The 22,629-nt window shown below is 52.7% G+C and overlaps 2 protein-coding genes across 2 annotated transcripts; both read left to right on the forward strand.

Moving 5' to 3' along the window:
* Positions 1-6,207: 6,207 nt before the first annotated feature.
* Positions 6,208-6,606, forward strand: VOLCADRAFT_62298 (uncharacterized protein; the record flags this gene model as incomplete). The annotated part of the gene is made up of 1 exon (XM_002952141.1): positions 6,208-6,606. A coding segment is annotated over one exon (399 nt), but the record flags the coding sequence as incomplete, so codon positions are not given.
* Positions 6,607-13,859: 7,253 nt separating this feature from the next.
* On the forward strand, positions 13,860-21,613 carry VOLCADRAFT_105404 (uncharacterized protein; the record flags this gene model as incomplete). Its single annotated transcript, XM_002952142.1, has 10 exons — positions 13,860-13,974; positions 14,358-14,485; positions 15,040-15,259; positions 15,857-15,889; positions 17,775-17,864; positions 18,585-18,809; positions 20,064-20,160; positions 20,394-20,477; positions 20,615-20,787; positions 21,237-21,613. 10 exons carry the CDS (start codon positions 13,860-13,862, stop codon positions 21,611-21,613), a joined length of 1,542 nt encoding a protein of 513 aa, XP_002952188.1.
* Between the last annotated feature and the right edge of the window lie 1,016 nt (positions 21,614-22,629).

Here is a 22,629-nt window from a genome sequence, read left to right on the forward strand (position 1 = left end):
AAAACGCTTTTTTATTTGTCGTGAAACTATGGGGAGAGTGTTTTGCTTACTTGTCCTCCGCTATAGAAGTGTGGAGGTGCTAGTCCAATAGATAGCTATGTACTCTTAATGTTTTGTCCGTTGTTGGATGGGATCGACACTCACTCACATACCCGTGAATATACCCGTGGCAGCAATAATGGGACCCCCTTAGGGGTTCCGTGGTGGTTTGCTGTGTTCCTAACACTGTGTTATCCTCTCATTCCGCAGGTTCCACTTCTTTTTAAATCCCCGACACGGAAAGTGACGTGGAACGTTTCATGTCAGATTCATTCTCTTAGAAACAATTTGAAACGATTTGGAAACGTTTACACGTGCGTAGCCGCGCTTCCCCCGCTTTTTTCGGCCTTCTGCCAACGTCCCCCTGCGTTTGCCAATTATCATTATTACACCTTAAATCTCAATCCTCTAGCTGATTCTGTCGATATCTAATTTTTTAATTTGTGCGTTGCCAGGTTGCCTCTCCACTTCCCTTCGGCCTTGGTGCGGCAACTTGTCCTACGATATAACGTCTGTGGCGGCTGCGTGCTTGCCCGGCGCCAAGCTTAAAGAGCCGTACCCGACTGTCAACTTGACCGGTGACAACACGACGCTGTCCCTGTTCCCTAGCGTCAGCGTTTTTGCTATACTGGATCCGGACGGCGCCTCCGTACGATATCCGGTACGGAGATGGTTTGTGTTGAGCAGTGAGGAGAGGAAGTGGGGACCAGGTTCACCGCACCGTAAGCACGCTTATGTGCGTGCGTGGTATATAGCTGCCCGGCGGGGCCCCGCCATCCTCCATCAACAAACACATCAACCACCATTGACCACCACATGAACCAGTTTTAATAACCACCATCAACTACCATCAACCACCATTGACCACCACGTGACCCGCTTTTAACCACCAGTAACTACCATCAACCACCATTGACCACCACGTGACCCGCTTTTAACCACCAGTAACTACCATCAACCACCATTGACCACCACGTGACCCGCACATCGCGTACGCAGGTAAATCCCGGCCGGACCCCCACGCAGCTGGATGGCGTATGGGTGCCCCCGGGGCTGGACTTCTCCAACTTCACAGTCATTGCGTACGGCAGGCCGTACATTGAACTCAGCAGGACCAACACCCTCAACGGCTTGACCCTGTCCCTGCCACCAGCGTATAAAATAATGGCCAAGGTAAATGCCGTGCGACTGTACTGCAATTCTGTGCGCAGTACAGGCTTTCATGTCCGGCATGTCCGATGAGTTTTGATTGTGCTGTCCGCTCCCTTCGATTTCCCTTTCCTTAGGAAGGACGCGCATCTATTGTATGAGGAGAGAGGATTGGAGGTGGTTGTTTTCTGTCCTCTTCATCTTTTTGTGTTGGGTTCTACTAACGCGGCCTTTCCCCCTTCCCACGCCTTGGACCGTATCACCTCCTAGGTCATGTACCTCAATGGCGGACCTCTCATTAACGAGTCAATGGAACTACGTGTATGGGGACCGGACGGATTGTTTCGAAAGCGCCGCGCCTCGGCTTCCCCCTCGACCCCAGGCTCACGTTCACCCGACTACGGCATTACGAATTCCAACGGTACCGTCGGCTTCATGGTCATGAACACTTCTGTTGCTGCTGCTGTCGGCGGCAACGTGTCGTACGCGGTACGACAGGGCGCGGCAGTGGTGGTGGAATTTCTAAATTTTGAACAGGAGGGAGGAGGTGTGTGATAGGAGCCGGCGATAGGATGGGAGGGGGAGGGAGCAGTGTTGTTGCTCTTTAGTCTCAGGCTCCGAAATGTTTTGGAAGTTTTATTTGCTCTTGCTGTCAAGGTTTAATTATAATTATAAAATGATGTATCGTGTCACAATCAACAACGAACAATAAACGTAAAACTACAACCGCGTCGTAAGGCCCGCTGTACGACCCGCCCCGACGCCCCATCTCCTTCCGCCGTCCGCCGTAGATTATTTTCAGTCATGCCGGCAAGTCGTACAGTGCCGTACTCCAGTCACCGGCGGAGGCGGCCAAGACGACGGGGCAGGTGCCTGGCGGAGGCGGCGTCGTCAGCACCCTTTTGCCCGCAGCTGAAGCAGATGCGATGTACGACATAACGATACCGCCGCCGTCTTTTTCATCTGACTACATGACATCAGTGGCGTTCATTTTTCAATTCAAATCACTTAACAGTACGGCACAACCTCTATATCTTCCAGCTACCAGGTGCGTACCGTATGCTTAGGGCTGCTACTGCTGCTGCTGCTATCGAATTGGCTACTGCTGTTGCCGGCGCGGCTACTGCTGCTGCTACTGCCTCGCTCACGTCTGCTGTTGCTGCTTTACGCCCTCCCCCTTCCAGGCTGTGGGTTATGAACTTGTCGTACGTGTTATCTGAAAGCTCGGAGGAGACCAAGTACACCGTACAAAAATCGTACAACACCCCAACGGCCGAGCTGTCGATGCAGCCCGGGAACTACACCTTGAGCGTGGGTGTCTGCTGCTAAGAGTGTATGTGTATGTGTATGTGTATGTGTATGTGTATGTGTATAAGATAACGGGTATGTTCCAGCTCGGGGGGGTCCCTGTGAAAGAAGAGACACCCCGGGGGGTTTGTGCTCTTGCATGTGTGTACGGGTGCGCTTTGGCAGGCCAACCTGAACCCCGTGACCATCCCCTCCCCCTTCCCCTCACTCGTTTGTGGTTCGTCTTTCCCCCTCCCCCTTCCCTCTCCCCTTCCCCTCTCCCCTCCCTCTTTTACTCGTTCGTGGTTCCCCTCCCCTCCCCTCCTCTGATGATCCAATGTCGTACCTGATTTTCCCTCTCTCTTGCAGATGTTCGACGCCAATATGTCGACCGCTGAGCTGTTGCCCTCCCCCAGCAGCTTCTCCGTACCACCTTCCGCCAGCCGGGTGGTGATCACCCTGGCAGTACCCATGTCGGCGGTCGTCCTCTCTGTCAACTTCACAGGCCTGTTGACGGGGGGTTCCCCCGTGCCGAGCAACCCCATGGGCATGCACGTCATGGCAGATCTGTACACGCTGACGACTTCGGCCGCCAGCGGTAGCAGCAGCGGCCATATCAGCAGCAGTAGCCGCAGTAGCAGTAGCAGCAGTAGTGGTGGTGACAGCAGCAGCGCCAGAAGGAGAAGTAGCAGTATCGCGGCTGCCCTGGAGTCGACGATGTTGGTAGCAGGAGCATTCGTAGCAGGAGGTAGAAGCTTGGGGGTGAGCAGTAGCAGCAGTGCGAGCGGTCCTGCGGCTGCTACTGCCGTTTCGCAGTTCTGGGGCAAGCAGGTCGTGGACGAGACCCCGTGGGCTCTGCTGCCCGGGTGGGTCGGGTGGGTTTGGGGTTTTTTAATTACCAGGTGACGTACGGCATTTTACCCCCCCACCACCTCCCCCACCGTCCTCGCCCCTTGCTTTGCTTTTTTACACCTGTTCAAAGCGCAAAGGACAAATGTACGGCAGATGTACGGCAAATCTTGTTTCCCTCACTAACCTACGACACATCTAAATCCATCACAATCACCACTATCCGTCCGCAGGGGAGGGCCCTATGAACCTCCTTACGTCCTTACCCCTCCCTCGCGAATTTCCCGTTTCTTTCACCTCTTCCCCTGCCCCACACCCCCTCCGCCATGCCCCTCCCCTGCCCCACACCGGAATAGATTAGTCGGGTCGGTCGGGTCAGTCGCGCGTTTTAGTTTTTTTTTGGGGGGGTTGGGAGGAGCACTTGCATACCGACAGCCTTTCACGATAGCACTATTTTACTCGCCGCCTTCACTACTACTTTTTTACACCTATTTCTTTACGGTTTGGCTATACTATTCAGCTTTTTAATTCTGGCGGCTTAGGTAGGTAGGATTTCCGACATCAACGTCACTTCGTCATCCCGAGGTCACAGTCGTCACAGTCGCCACGGACGCCTTTCGGTCAGTTTTTACGTTTGCTACTCTCTTGCCCTGGCAGCAGCTTCAATCGTGTGTGGTTCGTCTTTCCCCACACCCCCTCCGCCATGCCCCTCCCCTGCCCCACACCCCCTCCGCCATGCCTCTCCCCTGCCCCGCACCCCCTCCGCCATGCCTCTCCCCTGCCCCACACCCCCTCCGCCATGCCTCTCCCCTGCCCCACACCCCCTCCGCCATGCCTCTCCCCTGCCCCACACCCCCTCCGCCATGCCTCTCCCCTGCCCCACACCCCCTCCGCCATGCCTCTCCCCTGCCCCACACCCCCTCCGCCATGCCCCTCCCCTGCCCCACACCCCCTCCGCCATGCCCCTCCCCTGCCTCACACCCCCTCCGCCATGCCTCTCCCCTGCCCCCGTTGAGTGTGCGGGGCCCGAATACCCTCGTCGCCTTTCCCCCCCTGGTCTGCAATAAATTTTCCTGATGCAGCATCTATCTTCTCCTGAGCTACCCGTCTTTGGTATCTGCTCCATTCGCCAGAGGTTTGTCTTAACCCCCCTGTTTGCCATGCCCGCCTGGCTGTTCTCCTCTGCACCATATAACCGCCACTTACCCCTCCCTGGACTGCGCGTAGTGTCCCGTACAAGGCCGAATTCCGGTTAGCATCGGGGTTGGACCTGGGTGTCAAGTATTTCACAGCGCCATACCTGGATTCCCAGTACGCCAGCGTCAACGTGGCGCTGCCGCAGCTGCTTATGTGCGCCTATAGCACCCCCAATTTCCTCACCGGCAAGAAGGGCAGGTTTCCGGAGAACCCTGGCTCGGTTGTCTTTTTTTCCGGTAGGTGGTTGGCGGTTTGGGTGGTTGGGTCGTTTTTTGGTTGGTTGCAGACGTCCTCCAGCCCCCCCCCCGGATATTGTGATTGCGGGCGCGCAGGGGACGCAGAGCGTCATGAAGCTTGTTTTCCGAAGGTTGGGGTTGGGGATCCTTCTTTCTTTAATGATCGTGTTATCGTTTGGCTTATATAACTTACAGACATGGCATTGAGAATCGGTTAGCTCAGTTGACTTCGATTACATATATTATATAGCATCGTCCATATACCGGTATATATATGTTTCCGGTCTTGTATAATGACATTTCCATGACGTTACCCTCGTGGCTCCGCAACCTCATAACCGTCCAACCCCCAATTGCCAACCGTCAACCGCCAACCGTTCCCACAGGTCTCAACTGCACTTGGCGCATCATCACCGGCGACCCCGCCTTTGTGAAAATCAACATCTCTCAAGGCTCTTGGACGTTGAGGGTGTTCGCGGATGGCGTGGAGAGCGACATTTCGCTTGGTACCGGGGGGATATACACACCGCTGCACAAGGCCGCTTACAAGTAGGTGATCGGTGGTAGGGCGTGGTAGGGCGTGGTATGGGGGAGTAGGGGGGGTAGGGGGAGGAAATAGTGGGGTGTGTGAAAGAGGGAGAGAGAGGAGAGGGAGAGAGAGGGGAGCGGGAGGGAGGGAGGGAGACCTAGGGTATCGCTCCAATCGCTGAGAACACCACCACACCGCCGCCGTTGCCGCCGCCGCCGCCAACCCGCCCACTCCCGGCCCCCTCGCCGCTGCCGCACCTGCTGCCGCCGCCGCCGCCGCCTCCACCGCCACTGCTCCATACCATCCCGGCAGCATAACCATCGTATTCGACCATGGCGGCTACGACGGCGTCCTCAACTATTTTGTAATTGAGTGGGAGGCGCAGGTCGCTCTGAGCTCCATGCCCCCCCAGTTCATCATGATGATCGCGGCGTCCTCTGCTGCAGCCGGAGCCATGTTGCTGTTCCTGTGCCTGTGGCACTGCGTGTTTCGCCCGGTGCAAATGCGACGGCAGGTAAGCGACACAGAGAAGCTAAACTCTGAGCTTTTTGCGGGTTTTAGGGTTGGGGGGTTGGAGGGTTGAGGGTCTTAGGATTGGAGTTGGCGGGTGGGTGGGTGTGAGTGTTTCCCCCTTTGCGGGGTGGCCGTTTCGTTTAGCCGGGGCACGATCTTTCATTACCCGACCCCGACCAGGCCAGATCTTCACCTGGCCTGGTCGCCCGCCGCCTCAGTTTGTTCAGCCTCGGCGGTACGGTCTGTCAGTCACCTTTTCCGCGCCAATTCCCCCCCCCCCCCCAGGCCGCTGCTGCAGCCGCCGCCGCCATTGCAGCCGGCGCCGCCAACGCCAACGGCGCTCACCTTGCGCCCGGGGCCCGCAGCGGCGCCAACCGCAACCGAGTGCCCCGCCGATATCTTCGCATGATGGACACAAGTGTGTATTCCGCCAAGGAAGCTGCCGCCGCCAAGGAGGCCGCCGTACCGGCGGCAGTGACGGCAGCGACGGCGGCGCCGCCTGTGGTGAGGAAGGATACCGCGAAGGTTAGCAATGTGACCGACGTGGTGGTGGCTGAGACTGGTAGTACGGTCGACGTGGGGGCGGCAGCGGCGGCGGCGGCGGCGCCGCCGCCGTCACAGCCGGCGTCCAACGGTCCCGCCAGCCAGAGCGAGGCCGAGGCCGCCAGTGGCGGCGAGGTGTGTTCCATCTGCCTGTGCGAGTTTGAGGACGGCGATCGCATCAAATATTTGCCGTGCAAGCATTTCTACCACGTGGCTTGCATCGACCAGTGGTTGGGACGTGACATCACCTGTCCGCTCTGCAAGGATGATGTACTGCATGCGCTCCGGAGTCTGTACGGCCCGCTTCCGCCGAGGGGAGGGAGCTTACGGCAAGGTCGCGGCGGCGAGGATGACGCTGCCGTCACCGCCGCTGGAGCGGCGACGGAGGTTGGCAGCGGCGGCGAAGGCGGCATAGTGCAAGGTGCTGCCGGGGCTGGCAGCGGAGGCGGTGCCGCCACCCATGCCAGCGTTGCCAGCGGCGCAGATCTGGAGATGGTCGTGATCATGTCACACGTTCCTGGGGTTGGCGGCGGCGGCAGCGGCGGCGGCGGCGAGGGTGATCATACTGGACCGTTGCCCGGTAGTGTCAGTTCTTTGCAAGGCACGGCCGCGGCTGCCGATGCCGTGGCTGGCGGCGGTGCCGGCGTCGGTGCGTCGACGGTGTTGCTAGTACATGCCAGTGGCGGCGGCGGCGGCACTGGCACTATCACCACCATATCCTCGACCACGCCGCGCCAGCTGGGCCCCGTACGACGCAACATTAGCACGGACCTGACAGCGGAGCACGACGAAACTAGCACTGGCTCCGATAGCGGTGACGACAGCGAGTACGACACCGCAACCCAGCATCCTCTCCTGGGCTCCAACGCTGTCCCCGCGTCCGCTTCCGTCCCCGCCGCCGCCGCCGCCGCCACAGGCGGCAGTGGCGCGAGTGCACGCGCATCGCAAAACGTGTCACAGTCACACGGGTTTCGGGGGCAAGGCGCCGCACCTGCTGGTGCGTTAGGTGGCGGCGGGATTGAAAATCAGCTAGCAACAGATATTGTTCCGGTTGCCTTGCCATTAGGGTCCACGGGGGCATCGCCCAGGGGCTGCAGCGGCGGCGGCGCTTCGTCGTACTCCGAAACCACTGGTTTGACACCCAGTCCGCGGCCCGTGGTGGAGCACGTGCAGCGTTCGCCGTGCAGCAGTGGCGGCGGCAATGGTCCGGCAATGAGGTGGATCTCCGGAGGCTCGTCCCAGGTGCGCTGCCACGACCCGTGGCGTTAGCGGCTGGCGGCGGCGTCACGATGCATCGCCTGGCACGCGCACAGGAGGCCCAGATGGCTGTCGTCGCCGCCGCTCTGTCCGCTGCCGCCGCCGGGGTCAATAATGGTGGCGGCGGTGGCGGCGGTGGCAGCGGCGCCAACAGCTGGCGTGCGGCGTCCACCACGTCCGTGAGCTGTGCGGGCGTGCCGTCACCATCGGCGGCCCCCGCGTCACCGTCGTATTTGGACGGCAATGGAGCCGGCAGCGGCACCGCCGCTGCCGCTGCGGTGTTGTCGTACAGAATGCACAATAACCCGCTGGCCGCCGGCAGCACCAGCAGTCGGTCCGCCAGTATCGGCAGTCCCCGAGCTGCCGACAGGCTGTCGCCGTCGCCGCTGGCATGTACGGCGGTGGCAGCAACGGCAGACCATCTTTCGGAGTCTTTCAGCCTCGCAACTTCCACACCCGCCGCCGCCGCCGCCGCCAATGTTCCGCCGTAGTTACACGCAATCTCCACCCTGCTTGGCTGCCCCCGCAGTAACAACCCAAACCAGGTCAGTTACAGTAATCGCTGTAGCTGGCATGGGGTTGCGATTTGCGTTGTGGAGCGGAGCTGTTCAAAGGCAGTTGCTGTGCGCAGGAACCGTCCCACTTGTCGTACAAACTCCACCGCTCACTGCGTCCTGTGTGCGCCATCGTGGTGGCTTTTAAGGCGGACAACTGTCTGCCCAAGTACGGCACGACAGACATTTGCCGTGCATCGCAGGGACTGTGCGCAGGGACCGTACGGTGCCGTGTGCATGGATGGATGGACGAGGGACTGAGTGAATGAATTTAGAATGAATGAATCTTTTTTCGTTTTGAGAAAAGGGGGAACGTTCACCGGAACTTTCACCGCATCGCGTACAGGGCTGTCTATCTGCGGTCTTGTGGTGGGATCTGTCAGGTGACTTGTGTGTTTGTGTGTTTGCTTGCGACGGTTACACTGTGTGTGTGCATGAATGTACGATTGCCTAAAGAAAGTGATGGGGACAGGCGGCTATGGGGTAGATATGACTAATTGTTGTATTGGCATGTGTTGGTTGGAATGTCGTTGTGTGTGGGGGGGTTATGGGGGGTGTGAGAGTGTGGATTCTGCTGCTGTCTGGGGGTTTACACAGGTGCCGGGTGGATGAGCCTCTTGGGTTTTGTATTCCTATTGTTGACTGTTGGGCAGGGTCGGGGGTGGGGTTCTGTCCATGAACTGTGCTGCGCGCTTTGCCAACGCTTGGTTTAATGACACCGCATGGTGAAATATCCCCCTGCCGAACTACAGTACGTACGGCAGCACGGGGCATACGACACAGCCTGAGGCATGCCGACCTAGCTGTCCTGCATCCCCCATTCTGTCCGCATCTTTGACGTTACATCCGTCGTACTAAAAGTCGTATGCAATGTCGTCATACGGATTTGTGGTGCTGGATTCCGGGGATTTTCAGTATTGCGTTCCCATAAGCATGAAGGAATAACACATACATAAATACATACACACATACACACATATTTAGATACTCAAAGCTCTTGCATGTTTGCACAACCAACACCATGCATCCTCAAATGGGCAATGTGTTCGTTCCCTCCCCTCCCCTCCCCTCACTCCTAAAACACACCTCGCGAACTACCCTGCCATGCCTGCACTATGGTTGTCACCACAGGGCAAATGCAGTGGACATCGCTATCGATCTATCTATTTACACAGGAGGACACAGATAAAATAACAAGGCATAGCGGTATATGTAAATTTATGTATATTTATACATATATATGTATATGTATATATGCCGCTTTGCTCTGTTGATTTTACTGTTCCTCTGTTCGTTATGTCCGCTGCTGCCGCGAGTCGACCACACACATGGCGCGGCCGCCGCACCTTCATGTACGACACACCCACACTGCCTCCCTCCCTCCCGCCCAGAGCCGCATGAAGGGTACAAGTCCAAAAGTTTGAGATATGGATCCCGATGTGCACCCGAATGGATACTTGGTCACGTCGCATACGGGCATGTGGTTGCACAAACAAGGAGTGGAATGGGGAGCCGATCCGGAGTACGGCAAAATCGCACAATTTCATGCCGTACATGGCATTGACGTACTGGTGTTGTTGTGATTGGAAAGAGGCCTCTAGATGGGGAGAGACCTTTTCGGGTACAGTAACAATGGCGAGGGGAGGGGGGGGGAGGGGGAAGAGGAGGAAGAGATGATGTCGGCTGCTTTCATCCCACCAAGGAGCGTCCATTCGCGCCAAATCCCTAAGCAGTAGCGCGCTACTGCTGCAAGGGGTGTCGGCAGGTGGGCAGCTGCACCGTCTCGACTCCCGATTGCTTGCTTTTGAGGTTAGGTCCCCCCTCCCCTCCCCTCCCCCGGGGGGCCGCATTGACACTGGAATCCGTTGTTGTCCAGGAGGGCAGCGCAGCTGCCCCAGGACATCATACATAAAATAATCCGCCGACCTGAATGTTCTGTTTTTATCCTCTTCTCCAATTCTTCAATTTCGATTTGAGCTTTGTTTTGTTTTAGTCATTTCTTTTTTCTGTTGAGTTGCCTCGCACTTTGCGCTACTCGCTGATGGTGTCCCAATTGAAAATTTTCCAGGATTTCATTTTGTTTTTGTCCGATGGGCCCGCGCCTAGATAGGGGTTCTGGATCCACATCGCTAAAGCGGTGGTGGCGGCAGTGGAACGCCCCTCACGGGGGACGTGAGGTCACTGGGGGCGTTCCGGGGGTTGCGGGAGGGAGCAGCTTCCTGCCCCCTCCCCTCCCTGGGCCGATGCATTTCTGTCCTTTTCATTGCGGCATTTTGCTCTTTTTAACAAATTGGTCCGCTAGAGGTTTTGCTGCTAATGGCGCCATAGCTCCCCATGTGGGCGGCGGTTGTTAGGTTTTGTGCTGCCCGGGGTAGAGCGTGGCTCCCGAAGGGGTTTTTTCCAGGTTGTCATGTACGTCTAAGAAAGGAGGTTGGAACGGAGGAGCGATGGACGGAGGAGGAATAGGAGAGGTCAGAAAGTGGTTGATGGCGAAATAGGAACATCGGTATGGGCGAAGTTGATGAAGAGGGGAAGGCGTGTGCTAGCAGCGGGCGTGGCGGCAGTGGTGCTCTGGAAAAGGGATAGACATTGAAGCCGAGTTAATAGCAGCAGTATGCGTCTGTTTAAGTAAGTATGTGTGGGGGGGGAGGAGAGAGGGGGGGGGAGAGGAGGGGGCGGCTTTGGATTGATGCCGAGTAAAAAACGGATGTCGCAGTTGGGAGAGGGCATTACGAGAGCGGTCCGGGAGCGATTGCATTGAATTTTCGGATTTTTCAAGCGCGCCGAATCCAAACGTCTGAGTGCACCGTACATCAACGCCTGTACACCTTACCTGAGTTGTATTTCTGTAAGTACGACACTGTACGGGTGGTCGACAGCACAGGAAACCAAATGTTGGTTGACGATTCTTGAGGACACCTGCCATGTATTGCTGATAGCTAATTAAGTAGCTGTGTTGGTTGTGCGGTCGGTTGGTCGGTTGGCGAGTTAGTTGCTTCTGTTTGGTGAAAAAAAACACCAATATGGGAGCTGACCGAAACCCGCACCTCGGTTGCGAGGACTCGAGGGAACACTTAGGGTTTGATGACTAGATGAGCATTCAACACGTGAACACGGAAAGCAGTTATTGTGTATTCTTGGTGTTGGTCACATCATCATTCTTGAGTCTTGAGATACGCGTCCAGCTGATTGACGGGCCGTCTCCAAGTGCCGCAATGTTGCGAAGTGCTGCAGAGTGGGAGCGTGCGAATGGCGGGTGGCGTTGATGGCAGCCACCCGACCAAGTGGTGGTGGTGGTGGGGGTGGGGGTGCTTCTCTTATGCATTCTGCGTCACCCTTTCAGAGGTTTATTTCTTCTTTCTTTTTTCACGGACGAGAATTTACTCGTTCGCGCTGATGTATGATGTATGGCCGCTTGCGGTGGGGCTGTTGGATGACGGCTTGATGAGGGGAAAGAGACAATGGATAGGGTGGGGAACGAACGTTTTTCGTCCCCGCAACGTATGACATTTCCTACCAACAATTGGCGTTACGCACACAGTAAGTTCTGCAGTGCTTTAAGTTCCCTCTGCCGTACATCCCCGCCGTACACATGCCAAATCGGTCCGGAGAAGACCGGTTGGCTATACCCTGGCCCTGTGTTGATTCCGATTGCTTAAAAGCTTTTTCTTGGAGTTTGGAGCGAAAGCCATCATGAGCCTTCACCCCGCTGTGCAACCCCCGCACCAGCCCGCGACCATGTAGTACTCCTACCTGCTCTACCTGCAGCTGTATGTACCTGGTGTGACCATGTGTTGCTTAGCAACGATTTCTTTCCCTAGCAGTTGCACCACCACTACCTGAAAATCCTAGTACTCGTCTTTCCATACCAGGTTTCATACTTGTATTGAGCGAGCCCTGTAGCCCTCTTCCATGTGCAGTCAGTCATCAAGGGTGTTATTTAACTGGTTTCAGCACCCACTACCACCACAAACTATCATGTTCGCGCGGGTGTTCGCACCCCAGGAAAGAGCAACTAGAGATAGATAAAGGTTGGCTCTTATAGAATCGGCTGTTATGTATGCCGCTGCAAGGTTCCACACACACGCTGGCTGGGAAGCAATTGTTCCTCTGCATTTGTCTCCAAGTGGATTATGTGGGCAACGCCATATTATATTACCTTACTAGCCACGCACGTGCACGCATGCACACAGTTCGGCTGAGGCGGCAAGTTAAAACATTTACACACAAATGACACTTGCATTGTATTGTATTGCATTGTTTGGATCTGATTGCTGTTGGTAGTTATAACCAACGGTGAGGGATCCGGATCCATCCCGATATTTGTCCATCCGCCCCACCCAGCTTCCCTGCGCTTCTTCCAGCAGAGCAGCAGACTGCACCCACGCACGCAAAAACGCTGCTCGACGAACCTCTTTGCATCGATTCCGGTCGTGGGGTGGGTATACAGCAGGTGCTCCACCACGCAGAGCCCCCAACCCACACACACACACGCTGCATGATTTCACTGCGATGCACTGCTATGCACTGCTGTATGTATGTAAGTATGTATGTATGATCATCCTGTATTATTCCCGATACATACATGGGACCTTGCAGCACCTATCGTACGACACCATACATCCAAAAAAATCACTGTATGATCCTACCTCGCTCTAAGGTTCACTCATTCATGATGCATGCACATGCACATTGAAGGGAAAATCGCCTGAAAAGGAGGAAAGACGCAGCAAGAGTAGATTGCCTGTGCAGTGAATTAACTGTAATAGTAGCTGCTGGCCGCTGAAAAGGCCTCTCAAGATGCTGGCAGAGCGCCTCAGCACGTCTTCGTAGACGATACGGGTGCCGTACTATATATGTACCAGCTACTACACTAACTATGCAACATAAAGCTAGACATGATGTTCTGCTTATGTGTGCACACACACACACATACATACACATACACACTATGACTCCATTCTGTCTTCTTCTCTTCAGCGTGTGAGGGAAGAGGGTCAAGAAGGATGAAAGGCCTACCTACATACCTACCATTATACAGTAATAATAATTCTCGAAGTTCCACACACACACACACACACACACACACATACAGAGCATTGTGATATGCGGGAGCACCTCCTTCCTGCCCGCTTGCTCTACATGTGACGAGTCTGCTAGTTTCGTTTATTGTACCTGTTTGATCCAGTTGGTTAGCTTGAGCCAACCAACCACCGAAGGGCCCGCCGCAACTGGAGCTTGTTGCTTCTGAGTAGATGCATCTGGACGCCGCAAGTTTTAACCGTAGTACCTGGCATCGTGTTGCAGCAATGTCTCACTACCTCCAGCGACCATCTTGTTAGGAGCCGCAGCAACTTTTCCATTATGGACGCACTGCTGCCTGATGATATGATTATATGCGTGAGACTTGCTATGAAATTTGCGTCCGCTGGACGCACACGAAATTTCAAATTGGGAAATCGCATACAGTCGGCCGTCGCAGAGGTAACTGGGGGGCCCATCTTTGTTAGATATTATGACATCTTCAACAGCCAGCCAGACTAGTGAACAGATGCTGTGTGGATTTGTGCAAAGTCGTGTTCTCACTAAAACCAGTGCTGGCATGACAATGTCAGAAGGCTTCTGTAAAGGAGTCCGACCACTTCAGCCAAACCCCTTCGATATGTTCTGAAGGCCCCTCAGCCCCTATTCCGAAATGAGCACGGAATGAACAAAAAACGAACTCCCAACGAAGGGATTCCCGGGAAATCGAAGGAAGACCGGTTCCCAGAGGACCCCGCGGGGTCCACTGTAACAACCGCATTCTGCTTAGGGCTGCGAGGTGAGGGGAAGTCAATCTCGAAGCCATGGAAAGCTATCTTCGCGCTCTAATTTATCTGAATTTTCTCCTCTGGCCAATCGATAAAGAGTTGATGTAGCTTTTGAACATTGATGTAGCTTTTGAACGCAGCAGTGAACGGCGCGAAGTGCCATTTGGGGGGCCTCGCCCCCAAAAGACTGCCGAAACTCTGGTAGCCTGCCATAATCGCACGCGACGAGCTTGTCCAAATGTCACGGATCTTTATGTACCCTAAAACCCTAAAACCCTGCAGCTTAGAGTGTCGAAACCTTGGCTCGCTCAGTCCTGCAAACTTCCAGAATGAAATTCGATTACACTAAGACATTCGTCTGTTGTGATCGTTGTGTTCCACTCTCGCCACCCAGGCATCATGACCCAGCAGGTCAGTGTCAGTGCTCTTGTTGGCGCTGCGGATAACCACCCTGAAAGTGGCGAGGGGGGAGAAGATGGGGGAGGTGATTTGTTCCCAACTCGACTCTTTCAAGAGCCCCAGGTTGGATACTGGTTTGTTTCTTGGCGCCAATTAGTTCGAGAAGCCATGAGTCGTCGCTGTCAATGTAACTATGAGATTCAGTTTGATCGTCCGATAATTTTACAATGTTGATAAGCGGATATGTGAAAATACGTATAGAACTAAAGGAGTTTCAGTGCGCGGGTGCACGGGCCGCCTTACGGTTTCAATCAGCAAAATTTATAAAGAACGTCTTGATGTTGTTTTTACGATTCCGAATTGAGCCAGCTCATCCTTTGTGTGTCAACTGAGTTGGTTGCACTTGCATGTTGCATCGCACAAGCAGCTGTGGTGGCGCCCTATCAGATTCGATTCAGCGGGTCGCCAGCAATCCAAGGAACGCATTTTAATCTTAAGGAAAAGCTGTTTTGTGCTGTCAAATGGAAGGCGGTACTAACGGTCAGCTCCAGGGTTGGAACCAATTTCCGCCCGAAATTTCTTGCTGGTCAGAGCTGTGAATTGCAACGATCAGAACACGGACGTCAACCTTAAGCTGTGTTAATTTCGCGTTTACCTAGTACTTGGGCTCGACGCAGATAAAGCAGAACCTGCGAGACGCTATGACGCCAGATCAGTGGAGGAAGCTTATGCGTGCTGCTGTTGCAGACGCTGGCCTGGATTCTGTTGGACTAGACGAAGATGACATAGATAAGCTCTGGGCAGCGAAGTACAACACCGCTGAGCGTTTGCGGACTGCTAGTCGGGAAGGGCTCGTCAACGCGCGTTTGGCGCCTGGCGTGGTGGATGCTATTATAGGTAAATCCTAAGCGCGATTTCTTCGCAACTCATACCTTGCGGAAGAGTCCGTGTTGCGTGTGCTCCGGCTACTATTGGTCGCTCTCAATTTGAAGACAAAACCAACTTAAGCAACCTGTGTGCGCACACATTGAACGGGGTTGGGCAGTAGGCTGGTTGTTTTTTGGTGTACATCTGAGGCTGCGGTGCGGACCCTGCGAAATAGCGTGTCGGAAAAATATTTTGCATTAGGGATTGCTTCTGTCGTATACCTGGTATCGTTACCAAAACACGCATAACGAGGCCTTGCCATGACGGATGATCTGCTTCAATGGTGAAGACACCTAAACTCACAGCCGCTTTGGAACGGTGTGTTATCTATTGTATGAAGCTAGCATTGGTGTCTTGTCTCTCAATATGAATGACCTGTGAACACACCTTCATTTCCAGCAGCTTACCGCCCTGAAAGCAGCTCAATTAGGCATCGGTGAACTTGTATGGTCCTCGGAACGTTTAGATCTCTCACTGTTGGCAAGCTGTCTGGAACCTATGAACACTTTCCGTTGAGCAAGTATTGATGTCAATGGTGCATCCCTATTGTTTCTCCTTTGTGTGCAGCTGCGGCTACGGCTGGCTCTGGCGTTGTTGCTGGTGAGTGTGACCTGATTTTGCTTTGCTTCAGTAAGTTGCTCATGCCTGCAGCATGCTTGCAACATAAGGTCGGAGCAGTGTGGTCTGCACTTCCTGTTACAAGCAACTAAGGAATGCGGCTTCCCGCCCCCATATGAAGGAACCAAATCACGATTCTATAAGTATGACAGATATCCCTTAAGGACAACAGTAGAGAGGTCTGACAGATTAATGTCTAATTCACTATACTCCCCTGTGGGCAGACCTCCATCCACAACCGGAAAACAATCATTGGGTGTTTCTGGTGAAGCAGCTGGCCGCATTTATTGCGGCTTTGTAGGGAGACTGGCCGTACAGTGGCGGTAGTGGCTTGGCAGTGTGCAGTCTGCAGCATAGGAGCACCGGCGCGCATCTGTATGTGGGTGGGTGGAAATCAGCAGTGTGGATATGGACAGCTTGTTCAGACGGCTGGGTGCACATCACATCGCACCCCAGCACTGTCAACGACACAAGTCACACACAGATCATCTAAACTGGGGATTCAGCAGTCCATTGACAAGTCTTCACCAATAGTGCTACCCAATGCATACTTATTGCTTATTCCTTGCGTGTGATATGCCAGCATTAGAGTCCTTAAGGTTGGAATGGTGAACGATGCTTCCCGAGATACCATGATACTGTAGGCTGCTTATGTTTATATTTAAAAAAGTATCCTTATGCAGAATTTACGATGTGGGAAGCATACTGTAGCAGCTGGCCACTGAAAAGGCCTCTACACACTACACGCTACATGCGTATTTATAGCACCGTACTGTGTACCGGCTGCTACATTACCCCCCTTTGAAGGGGTCCATCCCAGGCCCTTAGAGCCTCGTATACCACCAGCCTGTGCCTACCTTCGCCTACCCTCGGGCAGTGGGGTGTTCAAGCCCACGTCTCGTCATGTGCCAACCTCACATGCGCCTAGCCATCTTCAGATTTTTCAGGCACAGAGACAGTCCAGTAGGTTCAGCTACTTTCAGAGTTTCGCGATAATCGCTCACTGAATCACCAAACCCGATTTCCACTCAAGTGTGATTGGTGGGGGTTGAACTGACAACTTCAGGATCGTGAATCCTCACGAGGTCTTGATACCAAATGTCGCAGCTGGCCGCTGAAAAGGCCTCTCGAGATGCTGGTGGTCACGCTAAGCGCATATTTATAGCGCCATACTGTGTACCGGCTGCTACACATACATATGTCCATAGTCCAGGGCAACAGAGGGGTTCACCCTGGGGCCGTGTTACCCCTCCTGCTGGGTTGGAACTTACAAGGGGGTTACCAAAGGGCTACTGGGGGTTGAAAATGGGTAACCGATGGGTAACCCATGGGTTACTGACCCAATCAGTGCCTTAGGGAGGGTAAAAAATCCTTCTGATGGTAGGAGCTAAAGGTGCACCTAGTCAATGGATGGTGGTGACCTGGGATAACATTGACCTATGAGCTCACCAGGAACAGAGTTGAGCCTCTGTTGATTCAGCAGATTCCATTGGATGCTGATAGTGGGTGCTGAACCTGAGTGATCCACTGAGAAGTTGGCTAGGGTGACTGGATGAGGGTGCCCTGACATACCAGGAAAGGCAGGGTCTGCTGTGTAGCAGCCACGGGGTGAAGATTTGACCCCAACTGTCCCACACATCATACATTGTTTTTAAGGTGTATATATGTAAGTATATGTATGATGTAATCCATGTGATCACATGGATGAAGCACATCATTATTTGCCATCTGTCTCTGTGAGTGTTGCATGCATTTAAGCAGCCATCACACCCCAACCCTAGACACACATATGTATATCCAGGCATCCTCTGATGGTGATGAATGGATTGTGTATTCGTATGGTTCCCTTATCCTTCACCAATTGCAGGTGCAGTGGCTGGCCCCAGCAGTACAGGGCAGCTCGGCATGCCTGCACAGGGGCACCTGCGCAGGGGCACCTTGGCCAGAGGAACTGGTGGTGAGTGCCAGTGTACAAGGGCTACGATTAGGCGTGGAAACATATGGTGTAACTGAGATTTTGGAGCGTAAATTGTGCAAACCGTCAAGTGTAAAGTGTTGATTACCGTATTTTATGGTTATTCTGGGCACATGAGCCATGTGCAAAAATTTAAGGTCATATATCCCGTGGGCTTTTTGATGTCTCCACAACACCATTGTGATCAGCTTCTTTAAATATTTCTTTTCAAATATTTTATTGTTGTGCTGTGTGGGTGTGGAGATGGCCTATGTCCACTGCAAGGGCCTCCCTAAGATGCTGGCAGATCTGCCTAGAGAGTGCTTCGATGGGGCCATTTTAGTTCATAAAATTTCTTTGAACAGGTATAACTCCCTAATGAAGGAGTTATTATGCAGCATGTATTCGTGGGTGATGTGGGTGGTGTACTACAGCAGCTACATCCTATTATGCACAGTTATGGCTATTGAAGTATGTTCAGTCACTACATAATAATGGTGGTTAATTCAGTCTTCTGATTTATTAGGTTGAGTGGCAGCAACAATGGTAATGTACAATTAATGGACATATTCATGCACCTGCCTGTCACACCTGGCCATGGCCTGCAATCTGTCAGCACCCAGTATGCATAGCACAGCAGTGCATACCTGTTCAAAAGGTAGGAGGCCCAGGTGGACTGTGAAACACTGTACATACATACGGATTATGGTGCCCCTCTCGCAGGGGAGAGCAGGGAACTGCCCCAGAAAAGGGGGCTGCTGGTGAAGTGTAACCACCCTGTAACAGCATACATACTGCCTCCATCTATTGGATATGCAGGAGCCACTGGTGATGATGTGGGCTGGAAGGAGCCCTGCAGGGGTGTCAGCCGACTGTGTTACAAGGAGGAAACCATTGGGACAGCCTGCCTAATGAATCTTCATTGGCCAGACGGTGGCAAACATGGTGGTGAGTGGGGATGAGCAGGCAGGGACGGGGACAACTGTAGCATTTGATCCCAGAACCAATGTTGCATGTATGTAAGAAGGGATCAGCTCCCCTGGCATCCCCTATGAACACGGAGGGGGGTTAAGAACGTTCTTAAGTCATTCTTAGCCCAGCCAAATTGATAAAATTGAATAATCATTAGAATGTTCTTACACCATTCTAAGAACATTCTAAGAACGTTCGTATGACCTCTATTTATCTTAAAACCGTTCTTTCAAATTCTTTCGCATTCTTCAGGGCCCAGCAGTCTTATGTATTCTCTTCCATTCTTTGGGGTGTTCTTATACATTCTTAGGCCAACTTATTGATTCTTTGTCTAAAGCATACTTAGCTGCTCTTTGGCCGGTTTTAACCATTCTTACCATAGGTCCGCTAAGTATGGCACTCATTCTTAAGTCATATTCTCAGGAAATTCTTTTTGCTGCTTTTATTCTTAAGCCTTAAAAATGTGGGATTCTTAAGGGGTGGATGAAAAAGCCTTTGGGGTGGATTCTTAAGGGGTGGATGAAAAAGCCTTTCAGACACATGTTTCGACCTTTGCTCGCTCCTGTACTTCTACTGATAGGCGCACATTTCTGAGGTATCTGCAAATATCTTAGGAATACAATGCATTGAATTTTACATTTCTAGATGTCCTATGCCGGGACTGAACCTACAACTACGAGACTTTTGTGCCAAACTCTATCACCAAACCTATTCTTCAAGAAAAGTCGTCACAAGATGCCAAAAATCATAAGATGCATTAGTTCTACCCTCGGGCAGTGGGTGACCAGTCCATGTCATGTCATGTCACATCACATCCTGTGCCGTCTTCAGATTTTTCAGGCACAGAGACAGTCCAGTCGGTTCAGCTGCATTTGTTTTCGTGATTGGTGGGAGTTGAACCCGACTTCAGGATCATGGATTTTCACGAGGTCTGGATACCAAATGTAGTAGCTGGCCGCTGAAAAGGCCTTTCAAAATGCTGGTGGTCACACTTTGTGTATATTTGTAGAGCCGTACTGTGTACCAGCTACTACAGGATCAGCTCCATTGGCATCCCTCAAGTACCCTTTGCCTGATGTTATTGTAATTACAATACTTCTAGTTGGTTTATCATGGAGCACTTTCATTATGGACATGTAATGCTGTATTAAAGGAGGAGTCTAGCTATTCATTTGCATCATTGGATTGTGCACTGAGGACCTATACTATCATGGTCATGTACCTGGACAGGTTGCTGGGTCGCCATCACCTGCCGCCACTGCTTCCTTCCAGAAGCAGGAAAGAGAATAAGCATGGAGGGCATTGTAGCATTTGGGCGAAGTGTCTCGTAAGTCTCCTTAGTCATACACTGTACCTGCTTTGCTGCCTCTAATATGCATGTGAACCATGAATATCATAGGGTAAGGTCTGCTATTAATCATGGTAGCTATGCTTAGCACCAGATCATGATTATCTTTGGGGTGGCATGTACCATGTGGGTGCTGCAGCATCATGTGAAAAGGAACATGCAGATAGCACTTCAGTTAATAATATATGGCTATTGGAATGCTCTACATACAGGCATGTGGCAAGCTTTCCAGGCTATGACATCACATTCCTGGCGCTGGAGGAGCCTGGAGGTGTCATTGAGTGGGTGCCCTTCTGGTAAGACAGTTGATTTGGGTAATTTGGGTATTACTTGAATGTTACATGCATATGATTTCTGTTGCCCTTAATTCATTAAATTTGGTGGCTGGCAGTTACTCCTATAATGTGGGCTGTACCCCTTAATATACCTGCAGCTGGGCTGCTGGAATCGGGCTGTCTTGCTGCCAGCCTGTCAAGCTGGTGAGCTTTCCACAGGTATTAGACAAGGAGGTTATCAGCAAGGCCACTTGGGACGCACCCAATGTGTCCAGTGGCATGGTGACGTGGATTTTGGATGATTTCGACGAGGCTGTTGCTGATTACTCTGGTGAGTCTTTCTCTAAGTCATACTACCGTACTGCCACTAAATGTTTGCGAGTCTAAAAGTTTGCGAGGTGCAGAAAGAATTAATAATTCAAAATGCTTGCACTAAAACCTTGCAAGGGCTGGGCTGGAGTTAAAATGTTAATTTTAAAACTTTGTGAACTTGAATGTTGAATCCAACACACAGCAGGCAAAGCATCTGTATCCGGATAGGAGTATATAGAGTCTGCTAATATACCAAATAATTAATAAAAATATTCTACAGATTGTGAGGACCCGAATAATTAATTATTTAATTCGCAAACATTTAGTGGCAGTACAGTAGCTTGATATTGTATGCTTGACTTTTTGGACACATGGGATTATGAGTCTGCATTTGAACTGTATGTGTTGTCTCAATTTTTTAATCCAAGCCATGGGTTAGATCCTGACTTGGACTGGCCCCATCTGCAGGTTTGTTGCCAAACTCAAGTGGTGGTGCAGTAGTGGTGGGCCCGACTATCCTCGCTGGTGTCCACACCGGCAGTATCTACCGCTTGGAGGAGGACTTGCCAGACCAGCAGCAGCATGACCAGGCCAGGATGACCAGGCCATTGATACCGGATATGGAGCTGGAGGAGTGGACAGCTGAACCTTTGGCATCTAGCCAAAGGGCTGCTGCTGGGAAGCGGAAGAAGGTGGAGGCAGCAAGCATGAGCAGTGACCTGGAGCAGAAGATATCGTATTGTATCAAGAACATCGAGCACAAGGGGGCCATGGGCACATTTGTGCCGTCACATACACTGCGCCGGCTCTACAAGAGTGTGCTGGAGCTGAATCCACCCCATTGATGAGTGAGTCATATGGTGGTTGGGGATACTAGTGCTATGACCATGACATATCTCGTACCTTGCATAAGTAGATTTTCTCATACTTCTCATATTGCATTGCAGCTAGCTAGGACAACCTATAATATTATTGTGGATTATTTGTTGTACACTATCCCAGAGTGTACTATACCTATGTAGGGGTTATCCCTATGGCAGCCAAACTGCGTGTTATGGCCCCCCCCTTAGCAACTGGACTAGTTACTCCTGAGCCCCGTAGCGACCCCGTAGCGACCCCGTGGCGACCCCGTAGCGACCCCATAGCGACCCAGTAGCGACCCCGTAGCGACCCAGTAGCGGGGCAGTGCTCCCACACGAGCTACTGCCCCGCCACTGGGCCGCTACGGGGTATCAACTGTGCCGCAACCCGTCTCTCCATAACACGTCGTTTGGCTGCCATAGGGGTAGGGATGTACGTGGATTCATAATTTTACATGTACATGTCGCCTAGCAGCAGCTACATGCATACGAAATTCCCAAGTCCTGCTATGTAACAACATTAAGCCATATGCATTGCCTGCTTCAGCTGAAGCAGCTGCAGCTTCCAAACAATCTGCAGCTTCCAAACAGCACCAAACATTTCCACAACAGCGGCTGCTGCAGCTGCAGCTCATCGATCTGTCAACAATTTGCCTCAAAACATGCTACATTATAGCTCAGAAGCGCTCTATCCACCCTAACACTTTCTGGTATTCATGCCTAGAAGTAGTCCTCCATCACCGTCAGTTAACACTCCAAGACAAGTCTGTACAGTGACTGTACAGTGCAGCAGCGCTGCTGCTAGCAGTAGCTTCTCCACAAGCGGCTTGTGAGCCTGTATGCAGCAGCTGCTGCAGCAGAAGCTTCTAAACAGCTCCAAACAGTTTCATATTGGGTGCATCCAGCTGCAGCTCATCCATCTCTCAACAAAATTTGCCTCAAAACATGCTACATCATAGGTCACATGCACTATCCACCCTAACACCTTCTGGTAGTCATGC

Source organism: Volvox carteri (assembly GCF_000143455.1).
Source record: "Volvox carteri f. nagariensis unplaced genomic scaffold VOLCAscaffold_28, whole genome shotgun sequence".
In the NCBI taxonomy this organism is placed as follows: Eukaryota; Viridiplantae; Chlorophyta; class Chlorophyceae; order Chlamydomonadales; family Volvocaceae; genus Volvox; species Volvox carteri.